The sequence below is a fragment of the Fusarium musae genome, chromosome 1 (assembly GCF_019915245.1).
Source record: "Fusarium musae strain F31 chromosome 1, whole genome shotgun sequence".
Lineage (NCBI taxonomy): Eukaryota > Fungi > Ascomycota > Sordariomycetes > Hypocreales > Nectriaceae > Fusarium > Fusarium musae.
The window spans coordinates 5003921-5024280 of record NC_058387.1 but is presented as its reverse complement, the minus strand read 5'-3'; the positions used below and the strand labels follow the sequence as shown (position 1 = coordinate 5024280).

The window sequence follows — 20360 nt, the reverse complement described above, 5'->3', positions numbered from 1 at the left end:
CGTGAATCCCTGGGGGAGGAGACTGGGGGTCACTCGACACTTTCGTCGTCACTTGCTATTTGAGGAGGATGATTCAATACGTGATAGTTGCTGTGGTGAGTCGAAGGAGAGAGACTTGTTCAGCAGTTGCATATGCAGATTGTAATTAAAGTGAAGCTGTTGTCAAAGCATAGCCAAAATCTACTCTCGTTTAATTGGCCTTCATTAAGAGAGCGAGACCGGTCCCCTTTAATAGCAAAGCCTCGGTATCGCCCTTATCGATAGCGATAATGCAACCGTTTCTCTCTCTTACCTAAGCTCGGATCGTTCCGTCACCGTTGAATCCACAGACGACATCAACCTTCCAACACAACGGGCATTTTGTCTTTCACCCGTGGAACGTCCTTGCTATTGGATGAGCTCACGACTCTCCTTGTCCTTTCAAGTCGCATCAAACATAACTCTCGGTCTTTATCATAAGTTCTATATCTGAATCAAAAACCCCACATAGTCCCCAGCCATGATTGAAGCTGATAACGATCATGTCTCGCCCTTTGCACCACTCATGGTTGAGCTGGCTCGTATGAGGAACAGAACACTCAAAACCGTGGTCGATGATGTAGATCAAGTCATTGACCTTCTTACTAATGCTCGCGAGAAGATTGCTCAAGGTGAGCTGGCCTTCTTCTGATTCCACCACCAACTAACCACTGTAATAGAGCAAGACGCGAATCGAACTGGCATGGCCATGACGACGCTGCAAAATCCAGTCAAAGCCCGCTTCGAACGAATCAATGTCGACCTAAAGGATATTACCAAGGCGCAGAAGTCCTTCGGAAAGGCCCTCGATAAGGTTTGTCTATAAGCTCTACCTTTTGACGGCAACGCCATCTGACCGACACAGGCTCTTCCCCACCGAGAACTCCCTATGGAGACCGATGCTATGGCGGACCACCCGCGACTCATCAACCGTGCGATAGCCATGCACCTTCTTCGCGAAGGTCAATTTTCTGTCGCCTCGACGTTTCTCAAAGAAGCTACAGACCACCCTCCCGGCCGCGAAGCCCATACCATTTCACAAACAGACGAGGATGGCGACGATGATATGGAAAGCGAGGATGACTTGGAAGATGAAATGGCGGGTCTACACTCAGAACATTTGCAAAACAAGTTTGCAGAAATGTATAGCATCCTTTCTCAGCTCAAGGACCATAATCTCCTACCCGCCATCAACTGGGCCCATGCAAACGGCGTCCATCTTGAGGCCAGGGGAAGCACACTTGAGTTTGAGCTTATCAAGCTCCAATATGTCTGGCTGTTCAAAGGCCCATCTGTTAATGGTCTCCCCGATGAACCCACGACCAACGGCCTAGGAGGAGCAATTAACTATGCTCGCCAGAACTTCCCTCGTTTCCAGAACCGTCATTTGCTAGAGATACAACAGCTCTCCAGTGCTGTGGTCTTCGCCCCTAACCTGGCCAAATCTCCTTACAGCCATATATTTGAGACAGATTCAGCGTTCGAGGACGTGGCCATGTCGTTCACTCGCGAATTCTGCTCACTGCTTGGCCTATCGGCGGAATCACCCCTCTATATCGCCGTCACAGCAGGCTCCATCGCTCTCCCACGCCTAATCAAATACACAACTTATATGCGGGAGAAGAAGACAGAATGGACGACAGAGAACGAACTTGCCTTTGCGACACCTCTGCCTGAGTTTATGGTTTATCATCCAATCTTTGTCTGTCCCGTTAGCAAAGAGCAGACCACTCAAGACAATCCACCCATGATGCTGAGTTGCGGTCACGTTCTCTGCCGTGAATCTCTCAACAATATAGCGAAAGCAGCACGGTACAAGTGTCCCTACTGCCCGACAGAAGGCCACCTTAAGGATGCCATTCAGATCAGACTATAACATACTCAACAATGTTACATGCATGATCGATCATGTTTACGTATCACAGGGCACTGACACATTGGGCAAGATGGAATGGCCTTTATTTTAATTGAATGAGTCCAGCAAGGACCCTGCTTCGGCTTTGGTTCAAAATCAAGAAAGGAAAGCGGGCGTTTTGGCATTTTGTTTTAGAATTGTATCTGTTGGGATATTTCCTTTGCCTCTTAGACAGACACGTCGATCTTTTCTCCAGCATAAGCTGTGAAACATGCAACGTTCTAGCTGCACTATTGTCTCGCATTATGTATGCTTCACAGAGTTGAAACCAGTGAGTGTATTGAGTCAGAGTCCTGATAGTTTCATGACGTGATTCATAGAATGGAGAGTCTCAAAGACCACACGAGCACGGGCCATTTTGCATATGCCTGATTTCACTATTCAATTCCTAGTTATCGGATTATCTGATCATGAGAACCCACAATGCAATTGATCAGGGGACAAAGTAAAAGTAACAAAAGAACTATGTATCAGCTCCTGGATCTCATTCCATGTGGTGGAGCATTGAACGCCTAATATGGTTGGGTCTAACATAGGAAACAAAAAACAACCAAAGTAAATAGAATAAAAAAGTCCAAGCAAGTTACCGACACCATGGGATATCACTTCGTGGCCTTCTGTTCACGCCGCACCCGTTTGGTCACCGTCCATCCTGAGCCTGCCCTTTGTGACTGGTGCCATAGAAAAGGGAAAATTTTTGTATCCTTTCGTAAATTCGTGTCTTTGTACAATGATGTCTCCAAAATATTGTTTTCGGAGAATCATAACTTGCGAGGAGCCGCTTAATCAATGGTCATTCGGCTGGGAATTTGCGGCTTGACATCCTGCATGTTGATTGAGTTGATGTCAGGCTTCTCCTCGACCTTGCGCTTTCGAGACAAAGACTGCAGATGGGGCTTCAGGCCCTTGCCAAAGTTTCGCATACACATGATGGCGTTGGTAATGGTGAGAAGGATGAGAAGAATGGTGATGACAGCAAATGCGGTCAATGATCGACGAACGGCTTCGTAGTTTTGTCGGTGTCCAGGCTGATAGATTCGTACAAGCTTGAAGATGAAATAGCTGAGTCCTCCGAGATAGAGGATGATGATGCAGACCATACCAATCTTGTTCTCTCTTCGGGTGAAGAAGGCGGCAGCGAGCAGGATGAGAATGGTAATGGGGATGGTGACGATGGTTAGGGCGAATTCAGGGTCATCCTTGTCAGCAACAACGACAACGAATTGAACGATGAAGCCGAGGAAGAAGAAGAAATCGAACTTGAGCAGAGCGATGTAAATCTGGTCCGAGTTAGGCATTAATCAGGGAATGTAGGGGTAACGGTGCAGCATACCTGATAGTGAAGGAATCGCTTCTTCATGCGATAATCGGCACCAATGTTCTTGAGAATGTCCCAGGCATACTCCTGGTAAATCTTCCACGAAAGGAAGCCCATAACGAGGGTAGCAAGGGCGATGATGGCAGGGATAGCCACCAAATAAGGCTTCACATCGTGCCAAAGCTCGGCAGCAGTCATGCCACGCTTGAGAGCATTGTTCTGCTCGAGAATATCGAAGGCTTCGGAAATTTGATCGACTTGAATAGTCGTGTAAACCATAAGGGCCAGGTTAGAGAAGCAGACACCAATGACTTGAATGGTGTTCTTTTGTCGGAGAGCATCCCAGACGACGACGAGAGTGTAAAGGAAACCGAAAATGAAAAGCGTCAAGAAAGTCGGGATAGTCTTGTACTGGGATTGAACTTGGGGAGCGCTGATATGGGTGCCAAGGTTGACCTGGAACTTGCCGAACACATAGCTAGATAAGGGGTCAGCAAGAGGCACAGATGCCGCAAGACACGGACGGAGATGACGTACGCCTCAAAGCAAATGCACAGAATAGCCTGGAGAAGAGAGACGGCCATGAAGGAAGCAGGCCATCTGCTCTTCATAAAATCGATCTTGCCATTCTTCATACTTTGCGCGGGAACCGAAGGGGTGAGACCTTCTCTATAGGCGAAGCCCTGGTTGTATGCGGGATCAACTCCAGCGTCGGCAAAGTTGGGCTGGGCGAAGGCGGCAGGCTGAGGAATAGGCTGTGGAGACGGAACTGGAGAGGGAGCGTAACTGTTGTCTCCGTAGGAGTTGTTGTATGAATGACCTCCGTATCCGAAGCCGGTGTCAGCTCCAAGGAGCGATTTGCGAGATTCTAGCCGGGTAGCCACGGTGGACATGGAATGACTCCGACCGGGAGTCACGGGGAATTGCTCGAAGTGATGGAAATACTCGTCGATATCGCTCGACGGACGATGATGAAGAGTTGCTGTTGTTGATGGAAGAAAATTCGACTGCGACAGACAGTGAGACGCGGTGGTTCGGTCGGGGCGGTCGTGTCTATATTAAGGTACAGGGTTGCTTTGCTCACGCGGATGGCCACGGGTACCGAGGTGAGCAAGTACAGTACGGATACAGTAGTCGAATAAGGTTATACGAAAATTGGATAGAAAAAGGAGTCGCGCGATGAGGAAAAGCGGAAGAGAAGCGAGAGACGGAGTCGCGATCACGAGGGATTTGTTGTCGAGTTAATTGGTGGCTGAAAAACGGCCTGACCAGGGAAATAATGGATATTGTTGTTGTTGAGAAGAGAGAAATGAGATGAAAGGAAAAAGAAGAAGAGCCCAAGCGTTTGTAGTAAAAGGATGTCAGCTTAGGTAGTTTAGTCAAGAGAGATGGAGGCAGACCAGATGGGAGTGAGTTCCCTGACCTCCATAAGATTGGGTCGCTGAAACAGCCCAAGCAGGGGGGGTGGGCAACCACAGGCAGAGAAAGCCTGGGGCGGGCGAACGAACCCAGCTAAAGCCCAAGGTAAGGTCAGCCAGATGGAAGCCAAGCCCAGGGTGGCAGAGCACAGGACTCCAGGGGTTCAGGCGTTCTTTTTTCGCCTAGGTACTCTTTTCTGGGGTGCCCAGCCCGTAGCGATAACTGACGGAACTCCACTGGCAGCGAGGTGGAGTGCCCTGCCCTGGACTTTTCGTCGCAACCAGATCCTGAATTGGAGGTGGGTTCCCTGATTTCTGGAGACAGGATTTAGCCAGAGTGGAAGGTTTTGCTGCAACTAGCATGTCTCAGACTATGTTGCTACTGTTTACGTCGGATGAGGCAGTCTTGTCTTGTCTTGTCTTGTATCGTCTTGCGACAATTTTACTATCATGAATTCCGATTTCAGATGCTATAACGCATACGGCCAAGAGCGACGTGCTTGAACACCTCATGCAGTCCTTCGTGTTATCATCCGCGGACTAACTGATCTTTACTGCACATTTGACGGGTGGAGTCTAAAATGAGTTGGATGGAACCGTAAAGACGGGACGCAGCATCCCGCCTCCAACGGCGGATTGCCTTGGCTTTCCACTAACGTTGGGAACTGTTAACTGACTGGATTGTGGTGGATGAACTCAATCAGCCTTGGGAGGGATCCCATATCCACCACACACACACACACACACACACACTTGCAGAACTGCCGGAGTCAACAAAGGGCGGTGCTGACCATTCACTGGAGACGGTGTCTCTGAATTTGATTAATATGCCGGTATCAGAATAAAAGATCACATCATCGTACTCATCCTCCTTATCCATCGGTATGACATCACTAATAAAGAGGGCTGGGCTATGTTGATGAGGGAACGAATGCAGATTGAAATGGAGGACTGCGGCAGTGCAACTCATGCATAGTCCCCAGTGTTAGTGCACATCCCAGCCATCCACTGAAATGCCGCATAAACTCACAAGTTAGCGTAACAATTAATACTTCTGCACCATGCAATGGAAATGTCCGTTGGACTCAGCCCATCCGTATAGCCACCTCACCATCCGCTCTGATAAATCACAAGTGAGTAAGGATCACAGGTCTCTCTCTGCCGTCCATCCATCCATCTTGATTTAAGGTTACGGGCCCTCTGAATTGGGATAACGTGATAAAATGAGGCCACTAGCTGATTATGCATGCACTGCACCCATTGCAGGGACAAATGTATTACCCAGTTTCTGAATTAAACAAACAAATTACGGAGTAAAGAAACGGTAATTAAATGGCGGGTGATCGTCTAGTGTATCTGATCATGAATCTGATTTACTACATGTACCACTAGCCGTATTTTCCTGCCTTTTATTAGCTGTCTATCAAATTCCCTGCCATTCCACGATATGCAGCCCTACCAAGGCCATCATCAATCAATATTCAGCCACTGTCAAAACATCATTTCCTTCGTTCCCTAGTTACAGCGAAATCATGCGTATATTGACCACAGTCAACTTGTGCTTCACTGCATCGCTATAATTATCACCTCTCTCATGATCTCGCTGACCGTATGGCAAAAGCCAAGGATATCTCGTGTTCCTGGCATAAGACCTTGCAGTGGTAATCTCTACCGATCCACAGAGGAGAGTTCCATAAATAAACCGGCAGTCGGTCCATTGAATAAATATAGGTAGACACATCCATCCAATCCTTTTCGGGCAACCAGAGGAGTTGCTACAGACGCATGTCAGCGGAGGAAAATCCACTTCCATGTTAATTGAAGCGTCGTCATCACCCAAGTATAGACAGATAGACAAATGTGCGGTTCTCACACTATGTCATAATAGATCACATACAGGTATGCATTCCTCTTGTATTGGCTATCTCAGACTTCCTATAAGCCAAGCTTTTTCAATGGTGTGAACTCAAGTTCCAATTCAGCATAGCTGGAGGGCCTGTCTGGTAGGGCTGGCAGAGTCTCCCTCCAGCTAAACTCTGTCCCCAGCCGTTGAGGCCCGCAAGCAGACCTCAAATCGAGGCTGTGTCGCCGTTGGAATGGTGCCAGTATATATGCATTTCATTCAGTCAATTGAATTTGGGCATCGTTAATCTTCAACGGCCGGAAACCTTGTCCGTTCGCCTACGTAAATAATCATCATGTATAATCCACCAGTCATGATATCGCCAGGGTCTGAGGTTACTCCACGCCAATCCATGGCATGACGGGGCATATGGATTACAATACTACTCCGTACTCTTGAACTAAATTCTAAATACAAGTTTTGAATTACCTTGAATCGAATATCCTTCCTCTGAAAATGCTCGCATTGTACCCTGTGTTTGTACTGGATACGGGCCCAAAAATTAGAATAGGTACCTATCTATCCGTATATATATCGGGAGAGATACATGTATGTATTCAACTCTCGCTTAAAGGAAATCAAGATCCCATGAACCCCATCCATATCCCAGCACTACCTCTTCATTAACTCCTCCAATACTTGAATCTGTTCCATTGAGCCATAGTGCATTGGTCGACGACTGTTGCGTGGCTCCGATCTGCCCTATTCTTTCAATTTCTTGAGTCTCTTGTGCATACTCGATCGACTGGAAGCATGTCGCTTTACCCAAGAACTGATGTAGCAGCCCTGTAAAACTAGCGATGCACTGCTTGACGAGCTCTTCTATAGTCTCGCCATAGTACGCAGTGGCCATACCCCCTTGTCCTGTCAACACGCCAGCAAACTGCTGCATGATGCGAGCTGCTTCTTGTGCCACTGTCCATCCCTCCGGAAATGCTTCGAGAAGCGTGATTACAAGCACGACTTCTTCCCGGGCCGATGACGATGCTCCATCAGCCCTATACGATGCTACGAAATCATGCATTAACAATAGACAAACTGGCAATAACCGACTCAGCGATACTCTGTTTAGAGGCAGTTGCCGTTGTTGAAGGAGCGCCGAGTTGGCTTGGAGTTGCTTCTGAGCAAACTCAAGCTGCTCCTGGCGAGTGACAGCTGCTGCAGAGCTGTTGAAGTGGTTCGGAAAGTAGAGCAGAATTAACAAGTGGTAATACTGAGCACCCAGCCAGGTGATGCTGCTGTGGATAGGCAGATTATCTGCTTCCATGGGCGACATAAGGCACCCGTTACTGTACCAGTCCTCGATTTCAGGCCTCAAGCTATTCAGTACCGTGCGCCTATCTGCGGGAGCCAGGCGTGCGGTTTCAGAGTTTTGTTGTAGGTGTACTGCGTGAAGAATCCGATATTCGAGTTGTCGAAGCTGAATGACATGCCGACTGGTCTGTAAATTCCGAGCATACACAGCTCGATCCGGACTGGCAAACTCTTCCACCGTCAGTCCCGGAAGCGGTACGTTGGCATGCTCATCTGTAAAAGCGGCTGGTAATCCTTGGGACGCCGACATCATACGGTCAAGGACGAAGATACTCCAGTAAAGTCGATGTCTGAGCTCGGTCTCCACGGCCGTACGTGGCTGTTCGTCTGGTCTAGTCAGACCGATGACCATGGCTTGCCGTGCCGCAATACCGACGATGAAGTAGGCTGAAGTTGCTGCTGGATCAAACAGAGAGTACAACCCCAGCAATACAAGAATCTGTACAGACTCGATACTTTCGTTAGAGAGGCACTCTTGTATGATGTCTGGGTATACCACATCAAATCGACGTGCTGTATCACTGGGGATCTGCCCAGCCCGTACCAGCGACGTACATCCGATGGCCATGACGAGATACAAAAGTGTCATGGGGGGGTCCTGATCGGCTGGAGACGCATCCCCCAGAAGTTCAAGATCTCGCCGTATTCGTGTTTGATCGACAAATGGATATGCTCTGTTGACGTGGCGAAAGAAGGCATCGACAAAGCGACTGGGGGCAATGTCAGGAGGAAGGGCTTGTCTTGCAATCAACCTTCGTTTCGTAACTGATCCATCCGTTGACTCTCCATAAGACAAGCGACTGCTCGTGGTTCGCACACTACCAGGATCCCTTTCCTCAAGGCGCATATCAACATTCTGCCGTCCAGTTGAAGGGTGGTCTTGTCCCCGTATAGAGGGAAGAGAGCCCATGGTCTCTAAAGGAGAAGCCATCTGACCTGACACTCGCGATAGTGGTGACGATACTGTCCCGGAAGTTGTGATAGTCCCAAAACCGCTCCGTGGCCCATGACCGAGTGCAATGGCTAGGTCGGATCCTGTCTCGATACCTTCTATCACATCTTGTCGGCCTGGTAGAAGGATGGTTTGCTCAATGTATTGGCTCAGCCACTGTACTCGAGAGCGCAACTGATGGACCTGCGCCTCGGCATTGGCAACAGGGTTAGTATAGGAACACCTCTGACCTGCGCTGGCACATAGAGAGCAGACGGGAAATGTGCGACTGCACTTCTTTTTGAAGCTGCGACACCTATCGCAGGCCGGGGCTATAGGTCTCCCAGTTGCACTCCGGCCCGCGACGACCGTTTGAGATTGCTTCTGCTGATCCTGCCGCCGAGCCTGCGCCTCGGCCTGGGCTGCATCCTGCTGCTGTAGCTGCTGGTCAGGAGATACTGGTGGTGAAGCGGACCGGGCCCGACCGACGTCCCTCGGGGATGGAGACACCCTGCGGAGACGGAAACGGTGGATCGAAGCCTTCATATCAGATGCAGATGCCATTTTGGGCAATGGGCGTCGTCAAGAGTAGCGAGTGGCATGGCAATAAATGGAAAGGCCCCAGTAGGCCAGATGAGAGCGTTATCAATAAACAACGATTGATATCGCGACTGGATAAGAATGTATGTAGAGGCTTTGAGATTGCATGTCATTTACAAGAGGAGAGCATCGAGGAATAAAAAACCATTCAATCACCTCATTCTCTGATAATATGAGTCTTCAGAACAGAAGATAAAGATACGCCATCGTGCCTATTGTTGATGGATGTTGATGGAGGTGGACCAAATTGCGTGCTTGCACGAGATTGAGGTGCTATTCCTTCAATGGGCAGGGCACTTACGTTAGTGAAGAATTCGCGGAGCCGCAGGGACAAAAGTTTAATCGACTCTGATGAATTACAAGCGTCAATACAGAGATATCAGGAATCATAGTATGAAGGTATCGCAGTTTCACAGATCGAATCAAGTCGAATTGTCTCATTAGATAGACATGTCTCAACGGGCCAGACTGGCAGCGCCGGGTCCTCCGATGCCCGGAGTCGGGATCGCGCGGAGGCCGACCGGGATTACCTAAAGAGGCAATCATACTCACAGAGACAATCATTCGACAGCGCCGAGCGGATGATGCTATTGTGCGGGATCCATCGGCAGCGTCTTTTATCATTAATCGAATGAGACGAGGAGCCGTTCATGAGAAGAGCATTGGGCCGCAGAGAGTATTTATATGTTACCTTGCTCATCCCACATCGATATCGAATACTTGCATCCCACTATTGCCAGAGTTTGTTTCATGTAATTACTCGCATTGTTGCATCACTTTGACTTGGACGTATGTGTGCCTCATCATCAGTAAAGTCATATCTGGGTCCATTATCGAAAACGATCACTTTGAGGTAAAGAAAGAATGGCGTTGGCAGATAAACTAGACGTTCGTCGCATCGCCATCATTGGTGCTGGCCCAAGTGGCCTCGCAGCTGCCAGGTAATTACTGATACCACTTACACATTCAACCTGGTCACTGACTCTCACTCTAGATACCTTCTTGCAGAGAAGAAATTCTCCAAAATCCGAGTCTTCGAGCAACGTGCCACACCAGGAGGCGTTTGGAACTATACACCTCTGGCCCGAGAACAAGGCTTTTCAGTTCCAAGAACCCAGCCTAGTTTCACACCAGATCAAGCCCTATGGCCCAACGACAATGGCGATGTTGAGTTTATGTCACCCATTTACGACCTTCTTGAGACGAACATTCCTCATTCTCTCATGAGATACTCTGATAAGGAGTTTCCTCAAGGCTCGTCACTGTTCCCCCGACATAGCGTTGTGCTACAGTATCTGAAAGAATATGCTCAGGAAATCAACCCTCACATCTCATATCAGACACAGGTGTTGAATATTGAGAAACCTGGTCCAAGCCGTTCTCAACCCTGGACGGTTGAGATGCTTGATCTCAAAGCCAACAAGGTCATAAAAGACGAGTATGACGCTGTTGTAGTGGCCAGTGGGCACTATAATGATCCATTCATCCCCGATATTCCTGGGCTCGTCGAATTTGACAAGGCATACCCAGGGGCTATATCACATTCCAAATTCTATCGACGCCCCAATGACTTCAAGGATAAGGTAAGATGGTTGTTGCCCCAACACAACGTTGACTAACGATTGCCCAGAAAGTCATTGTTGTCGGAAACTCTGCCTCTGGAGTCGACGTGAGCGCACAACTATCTACTGTTGCAAAGCAGCCCATCTTTGTCTCTGAAAAGGAGAAGCCCGCCGTGATACCACCCGCCAAAGAGCCATGGGCCGCGGGCGTTCCCGAGATTGCCGAGTTTCTCCCATCTCAACGTGGTGTTCGCTTTGCCAACGGCCAGATCGAGAACGACATTGATGCAGTCATATTCTGCACCGGTTTCCACTACTCGTACCCCTTCCTAAAGTCTCTTGACCCAGCTGTCGTTGTACCCAGTGGAGGTCATGCAGCACATCTCTGGGAGCAAATTCTCTACACCGCGGATCCTACTTTGTCATTTCTTAGTGTTCCGCAGCGAATTGTCCCATTCCCTATTGCTGAAGCCCAGAGTGCAATTGTTGCCCGCATCTGGTCTGGACGCTTGAACCCTCCTTCAGGAGCTGCCATGGAAGCATGGGTGCGGGAGCAGCACGAAAAGAAAGGAGAAGGCAAGGCAATCCATGTCATGGCGTTCCCCGAAGATGTCGACTACATCAACCGTTTGTACGAACTGAGCAAAGCCGCGACCAAAGTCCCTGATCTCGGCCTCGAGAACGATGGTGAGGGCAAGAGACCGCCTTACTGGGGACTCGATAAGCGATGGGTGAGGGAGAGAGTACCTAAAATCAAGCTGGCGAGCAGAGCAGCGGGTGATAAGAGACATGAACTGAGGACATTGGAAGATCTCGGATTTGATTATGAAGAATGGAGGAGGACGGTCGAAGAGGGGGAGAAGTTATTCTACACTTGATTCCATAAATTCCCCTTTACTAATTAACAATCGTTTGGATTAGTCTAAGCCTGGCTCAAGTCGCCATGGAAACAGTTCTTATCAATTCCTCAAATCATAGACTGATCACTTCAATGATATAATTTGAAACCCTTGCAACATTAAATAACTCAATACAATTCACATATACATACTTGGGGCAACATTTCTCAAAATGAATTCATTAACAGTAGTCTAACTACAAACGCTCGTATGTTTTAAATCCGATAATAAGTGCTCACGTACCAAAAACAGTTTCGGTTCATGACTGCGGGTATGTTGAAATATCCTTGATACGCAAGAACAGCATGAAACGCCATTTTTAGTTGTCCGTCGTCTTTTTGTTACCTGTCGTGATACCCTCTGCAGCATCAACCTCCTCCTTTTCGGCATCGCGTTGCTTCAGTGACTTGAGACCTGTCTTGTGCTCCTTATGCTCCTTACTGAGGTTGACTTGCTTGATCATCAGGCTGATGATGAGCGAAAGGCCTGCGAAGCATGCATAGACGATGTACATTGTTTGCAGACTCTTCCAGTATGCTGTCTTGGCGACCCTACCATCGTGGCCCGTCAGGGAGCCAACGAGCTCGACGCTGCCCGCGGCATTGGAACCCGAGAGTCGATCTGCGAGTTCCGAACCGAGTTCTTCCTTTAGTCTAGGGTACTGGCTCTCCATCTTGTTGTTGAAAATGACACCTCCTACCACAACGGAGATCGATGTGCCCAATTGACGAATGAAGGAGAAGCATGAGGTTGCAGAACCAATGTCTCGAGGTTCAACATTTGTCTGAAGTGCAATCAGGGGAGCCTGGAAGTTAGGACCAATACCGATACCGGCAATGATCTGGAAAATGATGATCTTTGCCCAGTTCGCGCGCGGTTCCAAGTTGATAAAAAGACCGAAGCCAATGACGGTAATTATCAAGCCCAAAACGATAACGAGCTTGTAATTACCTGTCTTTTTGATGTAGATTCCAGCCCCGGCCGACACAAACGACAGGGAGAGCACATATGGAAGCAGATAAACACCAGAGAGCAACGAAGAAGCTCCGAGGACTCCCTGGTAGTAGAGTGGAAGCCAGTAACTGCCTGACATGAAGACAAATGCATGAGTGAAGCCGACTCCATAAGATGCAACGCTGTTTTGTGTGTGAAAGAGGCGAATGGGAAGGACGGGAAATTTGGCGACTTTCCACTCGTATACGAGGAAGAGACCAACGACGAAGATGCCAAAGACGAGGAGACAAATTGTCGTAGCAGAGTCCCAGGGGAAAGAAACACCACCAAGCTCAAGTCCGAGCAACCACATAATGGTGCCGCCAATGATGAGAACACTGCCAGGCCAGTCCAACGCCATTAGACCCTCTTTCACTGGTGTTCGTGGGTTGTGGAGCTTCAGGACGAAGACAAGGATAACGATGGCAACGGCTGAGATGGGAAGGTTGATGTAGAAACACCATCGCCAGGTGACCTGGCTCGTGAATACACCACCGAGAATAGGCCCAACCGCAGATGCTAAAGCCCAAACCATACCCAAAATACCAAAGTACATTCCACGGTTTCGCATAGAGAAAAGGTCGCTAATGGCGATATTCGGTAGAACGATGAGACCACCTCCACCAATGCCTTGAATGGCACGCGAAGCGATGAGCATTGGCATGCCATTGCTGACAGCACACAGCAGAGATCCAATCCAGAAAATGACAGCCGCAGCAAGAAGCACAGGCTTGCGACCAAAGATATCCGAGATCTTGCCCCATGTCGGCACGAATGCGGCGTTGCCCAACAGATATGCACTTCCTATCCAGATGTAACCCTGACTTGAGTGAAACTCGTTGGCAATAGTAGGAACAGCTGTGGTAATAATGGTCGTATCCAAAGCGGCAAGGAAGAGCGCAAGACATAGAGCTCCAACTACCAAGATCGTCTCCGACTTGGTCCGTCCGGCCTCGGGGTCACCAGCCTCAGGTGCCCCGGGAGCTGGGTTACTGCCGGCCGGTGTCGTCTCCGCTCCTTCGGAAGTTGGGTCGGCGGCTGGAGGGTCTTGGGAGTGTCTATCCGCTGCATAGGCTCCATCTCGTTCAACATCAAGAGTACTATCTGAGCTCGTCCTCCGCTCTGGTGTTGGTGGTGAAGCGGCCATTGTTGCGCAAGAAAGCGCAAAAGGCTAGATGAAAAAGACAAAACCCCTACTTCTCTTCACCTATTTCAATTTGAAATGATTGAATGAAAGTCGTGGACGTAGTAGCTGTAAGGATCCTTGTCCGGAAGCCGGCGTTGACCGCAACGGTGATTGCTAATCAGGAACCTGTAGTTTCCTCAATACGGTTATGCTTGGCTTGGTTACTCTTCGTTCAGTTTACACCGGTGAAGGATTTTCATATGAGGATCTTAAAAAGGGGAGAAAGAGATTGAGTTGAGTTGTTGTTGTGGCCAAGTCCATTGTGATCCCTTCTTCGAAAACGTGGACCACGCACGCAAGAACCATGACTGCCGTATTCATTAATTAAATCCGAGGCGCGAGGGCGAGGCCAGGAACTTTTTCGAGCGATTCGGCAAAAGGAGCCGTCTGGTCTCTCTTGGAGGGTGGAGAAATAATTCTATTGCAGTGAAATAAGAGCGTCAACGACATCAAGACCCCAAGAACAAGGGTGTGTGTGGAGTCCGAATATTATTGCCGGGGCATAATTCCGTAACCTTTTACGTACTCGCCTCCAAGATGATCCTTCGGCTTATTGTGTGTATGAGCCTAACGAATGTAATAAGTGTTAGCTTGAGGAGGCCGCTACAACCACAGTCAACTGCACATGTAATCGTTCACCGGAATGACTCTTCGGTTCTTGTGCGTGGCTGATGATCTCCTTGCTTTGACTAAGCATCGGAAACTAGTTTGATTCCTCTTCCCCCAGCTAGTTCACCTAGTTCACCTAGCTTGAGACTTGACCAGGATTGGCTAGAATGAACTCCTCAGAATTGCATGACGAGCAGTGTGAGTTCCTGATATGACTTATTCGTATCCCTTCTTCATAATGACCTGACGGCCTTGCAATAGACGACGGCATCGAACCAGTTCTCATCCTCAACATCGTGCATTTTGGGACGGATTTGCGTCAGAAGACATGATTTGATACCGCCGCGCCCAACACTGAAGGAAGCCGGTGATACAATCAAACGTCTGTTTACCCCAAGTGCTAGACGAGTAACACCAGGATATCGCAGAGCACAAGCAATAACAAGCAATAGACGAATATGTGATGATATTTGTACACGTCCCTCAACGCCAAGAAAAATGCTTTGACGCTGATAATATCTCAGCCTACTTTACATATTTGTCCGACATCAAATCTCAAGTTGTCCTGTTTGAGTACTTGGTGCACCCATTAGAAGATCTTTGTGATGCTTTCCCTCGAGATGACACTGTTTTGTCGTTCATCTCGCTTGACTCTGAAGAAACTGTCACAGAAATCGCTACACCTCATATGTCGCAAAAAGTCCTCGTCATGAGTAATCACAATAAGCTGGAAATTGCTCTGCGCCTGCCGGGCCTTGATGATCATATGGAGACTCTCCGCCAGACTCTTGATATTGTCACGATCCAAGTTCGTGGTGGGCTCATCGAGTGCGATCAGGCCACAGTTGACGCCAAAAGACTCTGCCAGAGCTAGGCGAATGATGATAGACGCGAGAACCTTTTGTCCAGCGGAACATCTGCCACGCATGTCCATCTCAGTGTCCTGCTTCACCATGCAGAGTCGGTAGTTGTAGCTGCGCTTGCCTGTGTTTGACTCATTGTCTGAGCGGATGAGAATAGTATCAATGTCTGTTCCTTGGTAGGTGCTCTGCCACAATTCACCAGCAATGCGATTCACTTCGGCCATCTTCATGGAGTGAAATTGCATCACAGCTTTGTCCACGGCCGAGCTACACTGCGCCAAATCTTCAATAGCAGCCTTGGTCGTTTCCACGCGAATGTGCGACTCGCGATACTTTCTCTTGGCGTCCTTATAGTCCATTTCCCACTCTTGCAGGAGCCTCCCAAGTTCTTCATCTTTGGTTTTCATAGATCCCATAACGGAGCCTCGCTCAGCAAGAAGGCGATTGTAGTGGTTCTCTTGCATGCGAGCTTCAGCCTGGAGGCGCTCGTAATCCTCATCTGCATTGCGGTCTTCCAACTCAGCGATCTCTTGACGGATAACGTCGATCGTGCGAAGATTCTTGCGGTAGTTCAGGTTGTCTTTGATGTTTTTCTTCTTACGGTCTCCATTGTCAATGTCCTGCTTGAGCTTGTTCGTACGAACAGTAAGGTCTGTGACCTCCTTTTCAGTACTCGCAATTGTCTTCTCAAGTGTGGCAATGGATCGTTCATTAGATGCAAGATTAGACGGTCCGCCATGGTCGATATAATCTTGAATATCGGCATCCATCATTTTCATCTCGTTGACAGAGTTAGCTACGGCATCACGGGCGTCAGCAATGACTTGCTCCTTAGCCCGGCCGCGTCTTAGGACTTCATCACGGGCAGACCTTGCTTCAGTAATGCTGGGCTCAATAGTCTCCAACTCCTCATCAGCTCGTTGAATGACGTCTCGTTGATGCGAAGCCTCTTCTTTCAGTGCCTGGATCTGATTCTGGAGGTCTTGCTTTTTGTCTAATTGACCCACTGCTCGGCTAATTTTGTTTCTTAACTCGCTCTTTTCAAGCTCAAGAGAGTTGAGCTGGTCTTTTGTGCGCTGGCGATCCGCAGTCAACTTCGCGATGCGATTTTTCAGGTTCCTCATCTGGTCCGACAGGCCAGCTTGAAGCTCATGAATCTCGTCGGGGCTTCGAGTAATCCCACCAGACATTTGCTGAGACATGATACGGTCAACCTGGTTCTCGGACTCTGCAATATCCTTGACAGTTTGTGCAATGCTGAGGACCGTCTTTGACATATCTTCCAGGTCTTTCAGCTTCTCTTCCTCAGCCGACAAGACGGATCCTTGTTCTTCTACTTGTCTCTCAAGGGCATCAAACTCTGCTTCGGCAACCTTGCACTCTTCCCGAAGACTAGGCAGTTCGGCAGTCAACCGCTCATACGTATCATAAGATCCCCTGACGGATCGTAGCTTTTCTAAGCTTGCGGCGGTGTCTTTGAGGTCTTTCTCTGTATCAAGTTTGCCTCTTGGGTCAAGGTGCTTGTCGATCCTCTTGCTCAAGCGCTCCATACTTGCAGCTTGGTTGTCATCAAAGTGGCGATCACAGAGTTGGCATTTGCGTTTGGTATCAAGCAAGCGCTTGCATTTTGTGTAATAGTCCACGAGAGCGTCGAAGAGGCTCAACTCATTCCTGAGCTCCTCCACCTGTGACTCAGTGGCGTCGATCTCTTCTTTGTAATCCTCAACGGTAGCATTGTCGCGAACAGCAAGAAGAGCATTGACAACCTGCTGTTGGCAAGTAGCCGCCTCCCTGGATTTCTTCTCATGGGACTCCTTAGAAGTCCTCAATTTGAATTCCACTTTCTGCTGCTTTTGGCGGATTTGTTCACGACGCTTCTGGGCCTCACTGACAACCTTGCTTTGGTCCTTAGTCAATGCCTGGAACTCGGAATCGAGTGTTTCTGGCCGCCAGTCACTGCCAATAACTTTGTCGAGCTTCGGCTTCCAGGTGCTTGTCAAGGTATCAAGCTTGCGCTTGCGGTCAGCAAGTTCCTTCTTCCTGTAATCAAGTTGGGCTCGCTCAGACGCTAGACGAGTACATTCTACAAGCTCCCGGCCTAGCTTATCGTTCTCATTCTCGAGCTGATGTAGCTTATCGTTCTCGTCAGAGATTTGGCGGTCCCAATCAGCGTTCTCGAAGATCTTTTGGGCTGTCTGAAATCTGCTTTCCAGATCTTGCATCTGCCCATCAAGCACAGCCTTGGCACCCTCGTCCACGTCTATCTGACTTGACTCGTTCTGGAGCACCGAAGTGCGTTTTTCAATAGCGCCCATTCGTTGTTTCGCGGATACGCGGTCTTGTGTGCGAGCAGCTTTACGGCCTTCAAGCTCAGTGATGACGCCAGTGGCCCGGTCAAGCTCAGTGGAGTTTTCCTTCTGCAAACGCTCCAGGTCCCGTTTTTTCTCGCTCAGAAGCTTTTGAAGTTTGTCATTGAAGGATTTCACATGGTGATCTGAAAGATCGCCTTCAAAGCCCGAGAAGCCATAAGACTGTGCGGCCTCCTGAATGGTTTCCATGCGTATCTTCAATTGACGCTCGTACTTGTCTTTGTCCGATTGGTGTTTGCCCTGTTCGGAAAGCTTGGCAGAAAGCTCCTTTCGTGATTTTCCTAACTCGGTCTGCAAATCATTATACTGTGCCTTGTTCTGGTCGGCCTCATCCTGAAGATGCTGCATACGGTCTTCATAATGTGCTAGGTCACCCTCGAGCTTTCCGTCCTCATCGGGCAGTTCATCGATAGTGGCCTTCAATTCTTTGACAGCCTCTTCTCTGTACTCAAGCTGCTCACGCTTGGTGTTGAGGTTTTGCACAATTGCAAGGTGACTATTCGCCGTTTCTCGGATGTTTCGGATCTTGTCTTGTGTTTCCTCCATTTCAGAACTGATCGATTCACAAGTTGCTCGAGATCCCTCAATTTCGGCTTGCAGAGCTTTCATCCTCTTCTCGGCCCTGTCACCACGATCCTTGTTCACCTTGTTATGAGCCTCGTCATTCTGAAGCTTGCCGAGCTGCTCGACTTGTTTCTTTCGGAGGACCTTGAGGTTGTCGATGGCTTTCGTATATTTCATGGCCTCAAATATCTCGTCAAACCGTTTCTTCAAAGCAGCCGGCTCACTCAATGGCCAGAGGGATTCGTCTTGATGGCAGAAAATGACAGCATCAAGGATTGCAGGAGAAACACCGAGGCGCTCCGGGATCATTTCATCTAGCTGAGCTTGCCGCGTAGAAGTTGTTGTCCGCTCTCCATTATTGACTACAACCAGGGAGCAGTCCAGGGTTTTCTGAGAGCGGGTGGTCTTCTTGACGGTAAGTTGTAAACTTCGAGTAGCGACATGTTGACGGTCATTGATCGATCGAAATTGGAGTTTGACCTGAGCCATAACCTCTTTCTCACCACAAAGCTACATTATGTTAGCATCAAGATCTGATTGATCTGTTCGTTGAGCAAATGAACATATCGGCACCTTCGGGTCATGAATGAAAGCGCCGCCCTTGCTGTTGGGCGGTAGCTCGCCGGTCGTGGCATATTTTAGACACTCAATGATTGTTGTCTTTCCTGATCCATTGTAGCCGACAATAAGAGTAAGGGGCGTATTGAACTGGATAGCTTCACGGATTGAGGGGCTGAAGGATCGCACACCCGAGATCGAAAGCTTGTCGATTCTGGACATGGTGACTACTACCTCATCAGGGGAACGTAGTAGCGGCAGTGTCGATTACGTAGATTAATTCATTGACTAATAAGAAAGCTGCAATTCACAAGTCACAAGAACGTCGAGGCCTTGAATAAGGTAGACAACAATTGTCGCTCGTTAGCGTGGATCAGATAGCTGAAATCAAATTGGCGGGTAACGCGACGTTAGATACAAAGACGCGTTGAGAGGTTAGAAAGTCAGGAACAGTCGATGCGTAAGCACGTGTTTGATTTAGCCGGGGTTCTCGCGACTTCACTGGGAGAAGATGGAAAGTACCATGATCTGACCCCATCCTGGCTGCCAGCATGATCTGTTCACTAATCATTTCTCCAAAAATGGCCAGTTTTGGGAAGTTGTTTGAGCTCAACAATACTCTACGCTTTAGCCTCGTTTTGACGCTGACGAAACTGTTTCATTTTCTCATCTTTCACGGCAAGTACAAGTTTGTGACGTTTCATCAATTGATGAGATCGACTAGAAGATTACGTCTTTTCGACGTCAGCAGATCATCAAGTGGCAAGTCTCCAGAGACCCCCAAAATCAAGACCTCCAAACGGGCTCCAACGTCCCTAGGTCAGAACGCAAACAAACCCACACCAGGTAGGTCCCGGCGCCACTCCGCTTTGGGTTTGTACGATGTAGACCCAAGACCCCTCTAGCCCTTACAGCTGGAGCGACATTGCTTGACGATTTCCCTCAGAGCCTAAGGGTCTGGAAGGGTCCAGAGAGCTGAAGAAGCAACGAAGTACGGCCATTTTTAGGCAGGTAAGAAAACTTGGAGCCCCTGTCTTGAGTGATAGAAATAAATAGGTAAGTTTAGTATATCTTGGTAGGTCTTTAGACCACTTAATTTTGGGCTCCTTAGCTTCATGTTAGATGTTTTCTTGCTCTCAGGGACATTCAAGCAGTCCAGTAGCGCGGTTTTCTTTTGGGCGACAGCAGTTGTGCCATAACAGTGACATATTTCTGTTTTCCTTGCATGAAAAACTGAGAAAACAGCAGACTTTTTAGATGAGGCGACAAAATTGGGAAAGATTTGCTTACGAGGATCGGCTAACGAGAAGTGCAGACGTGCAGCCTACTATGTGGTCTTG

At 48.7% G+C, this 20360-nt stretch overlaps 6 protein-coding genes across 6 annotated transcripts; 2 read left to right on the top strand and 4 right to left on the bottom strand.

The window, feature by feature from the left end:
- Nucleotides 1–499: 499 nt before the first annotated feature.
- On the top strand, nt 500–1894 carry J7337_001495 (uncharacterized protein; the record flags this gene model as incomplete). Its single annotated transcript, XM_044819235.1, has 3 exons — nt 500–650; nt 699–832; nt 884–1894. 3 exons carry the CDS (start codon nt 500–502, stop codon nt 1892–1894), a joined length of 1296 nt encoding a protein of 431 aa, XP_044686937.1.
- Nucleotides 1895–2715: 821 nt separating this feature from the next.
- Nucleotides 2716–4144, bottom strand: J7337_001494 (uncharacterized protein; the record flags this gene model as incomplete). Its single annotated transcript, XM_044819234.1, has 3 exons — nt 2716–3213; nt 3267–3729; nt 3789–4144. The coding sequence occupies 3 exons, from the start codon at nt 4142–4144 to the stop codon at nt 2716–2718; spliced, it is 1317 nt and encodes a 438-aa protein (XP_044686936.1).
- Nucleotides 4145–7140: 2996 nt separating this feature from the next.
- Nucleotides 7141–9381, bottom strand: J7337_001493 (uncharacterized protein; the record flags this gene model as incomplete). Its single annotated transcript, XM_044819233.1, has 1 exon — nt 7141–9381. One exon carries the CDS (start codon nt 9379–9381, stop codon nt 7141–7143), a length of 2241 nt encoding a protein of 746 aa, XP_044686935.1.
- Nucleotides 9382–10281: 900 nt separating this feature from the next.
- On the top strand, nt 10282–11857 carry J7337_001492 (uncharacterized protein; the record flags this gene model as incomplete). The annotated part of the gene is made up of 3 exons (XM_044819232.1): nt 10282–10358; nt 10412–11000; nt 11048–11857. The coding sequence occupies 3 exons, from the start codon at nt 10282–10284 to the stop codon at nt 11855–11857; spliced, it is 1476 nt and encodes a 491-aa protein (XP_044686934.1).
- Nucleotides 11858–12197: 340 nt separating this feature from the next.
- J7337_001491 (uncharacterized protein) lies at nt 12198–14018 on the bottom strand (the record flags this gene model as incomplete). Its single annotated transcript, XM_044819231.1, has 1 exon — nt 12198–14018. One exon carries the CDS (start codon nt 14016–14018, stop codon nt 12198–12200), a length of 1821 nt encoding a protein of 606 aa, XP_044686933.1.
- Nucleotides 14019–15255: 1237 nt separating this feature from the next.
- J7337_001490 (uncharacterized protein) lies at nt 15256–19242 on the bottom strand (the record flags this gene model as incomplete). The annotated part of the gene is made up of 2 exons (XM_044819230.1): nt 15256–18972; nt 19036–19242. The coding sequence occupies 2 exons, from the start codon at nt 19240–19242 to the stop codon at nt 15256–15258; spliced, it is 3924 nt and encodes a 1307-aa protein (XP_044686932.1).
- Nucleotides 19243–20360: the final 1118 nt, after the last annotated feature.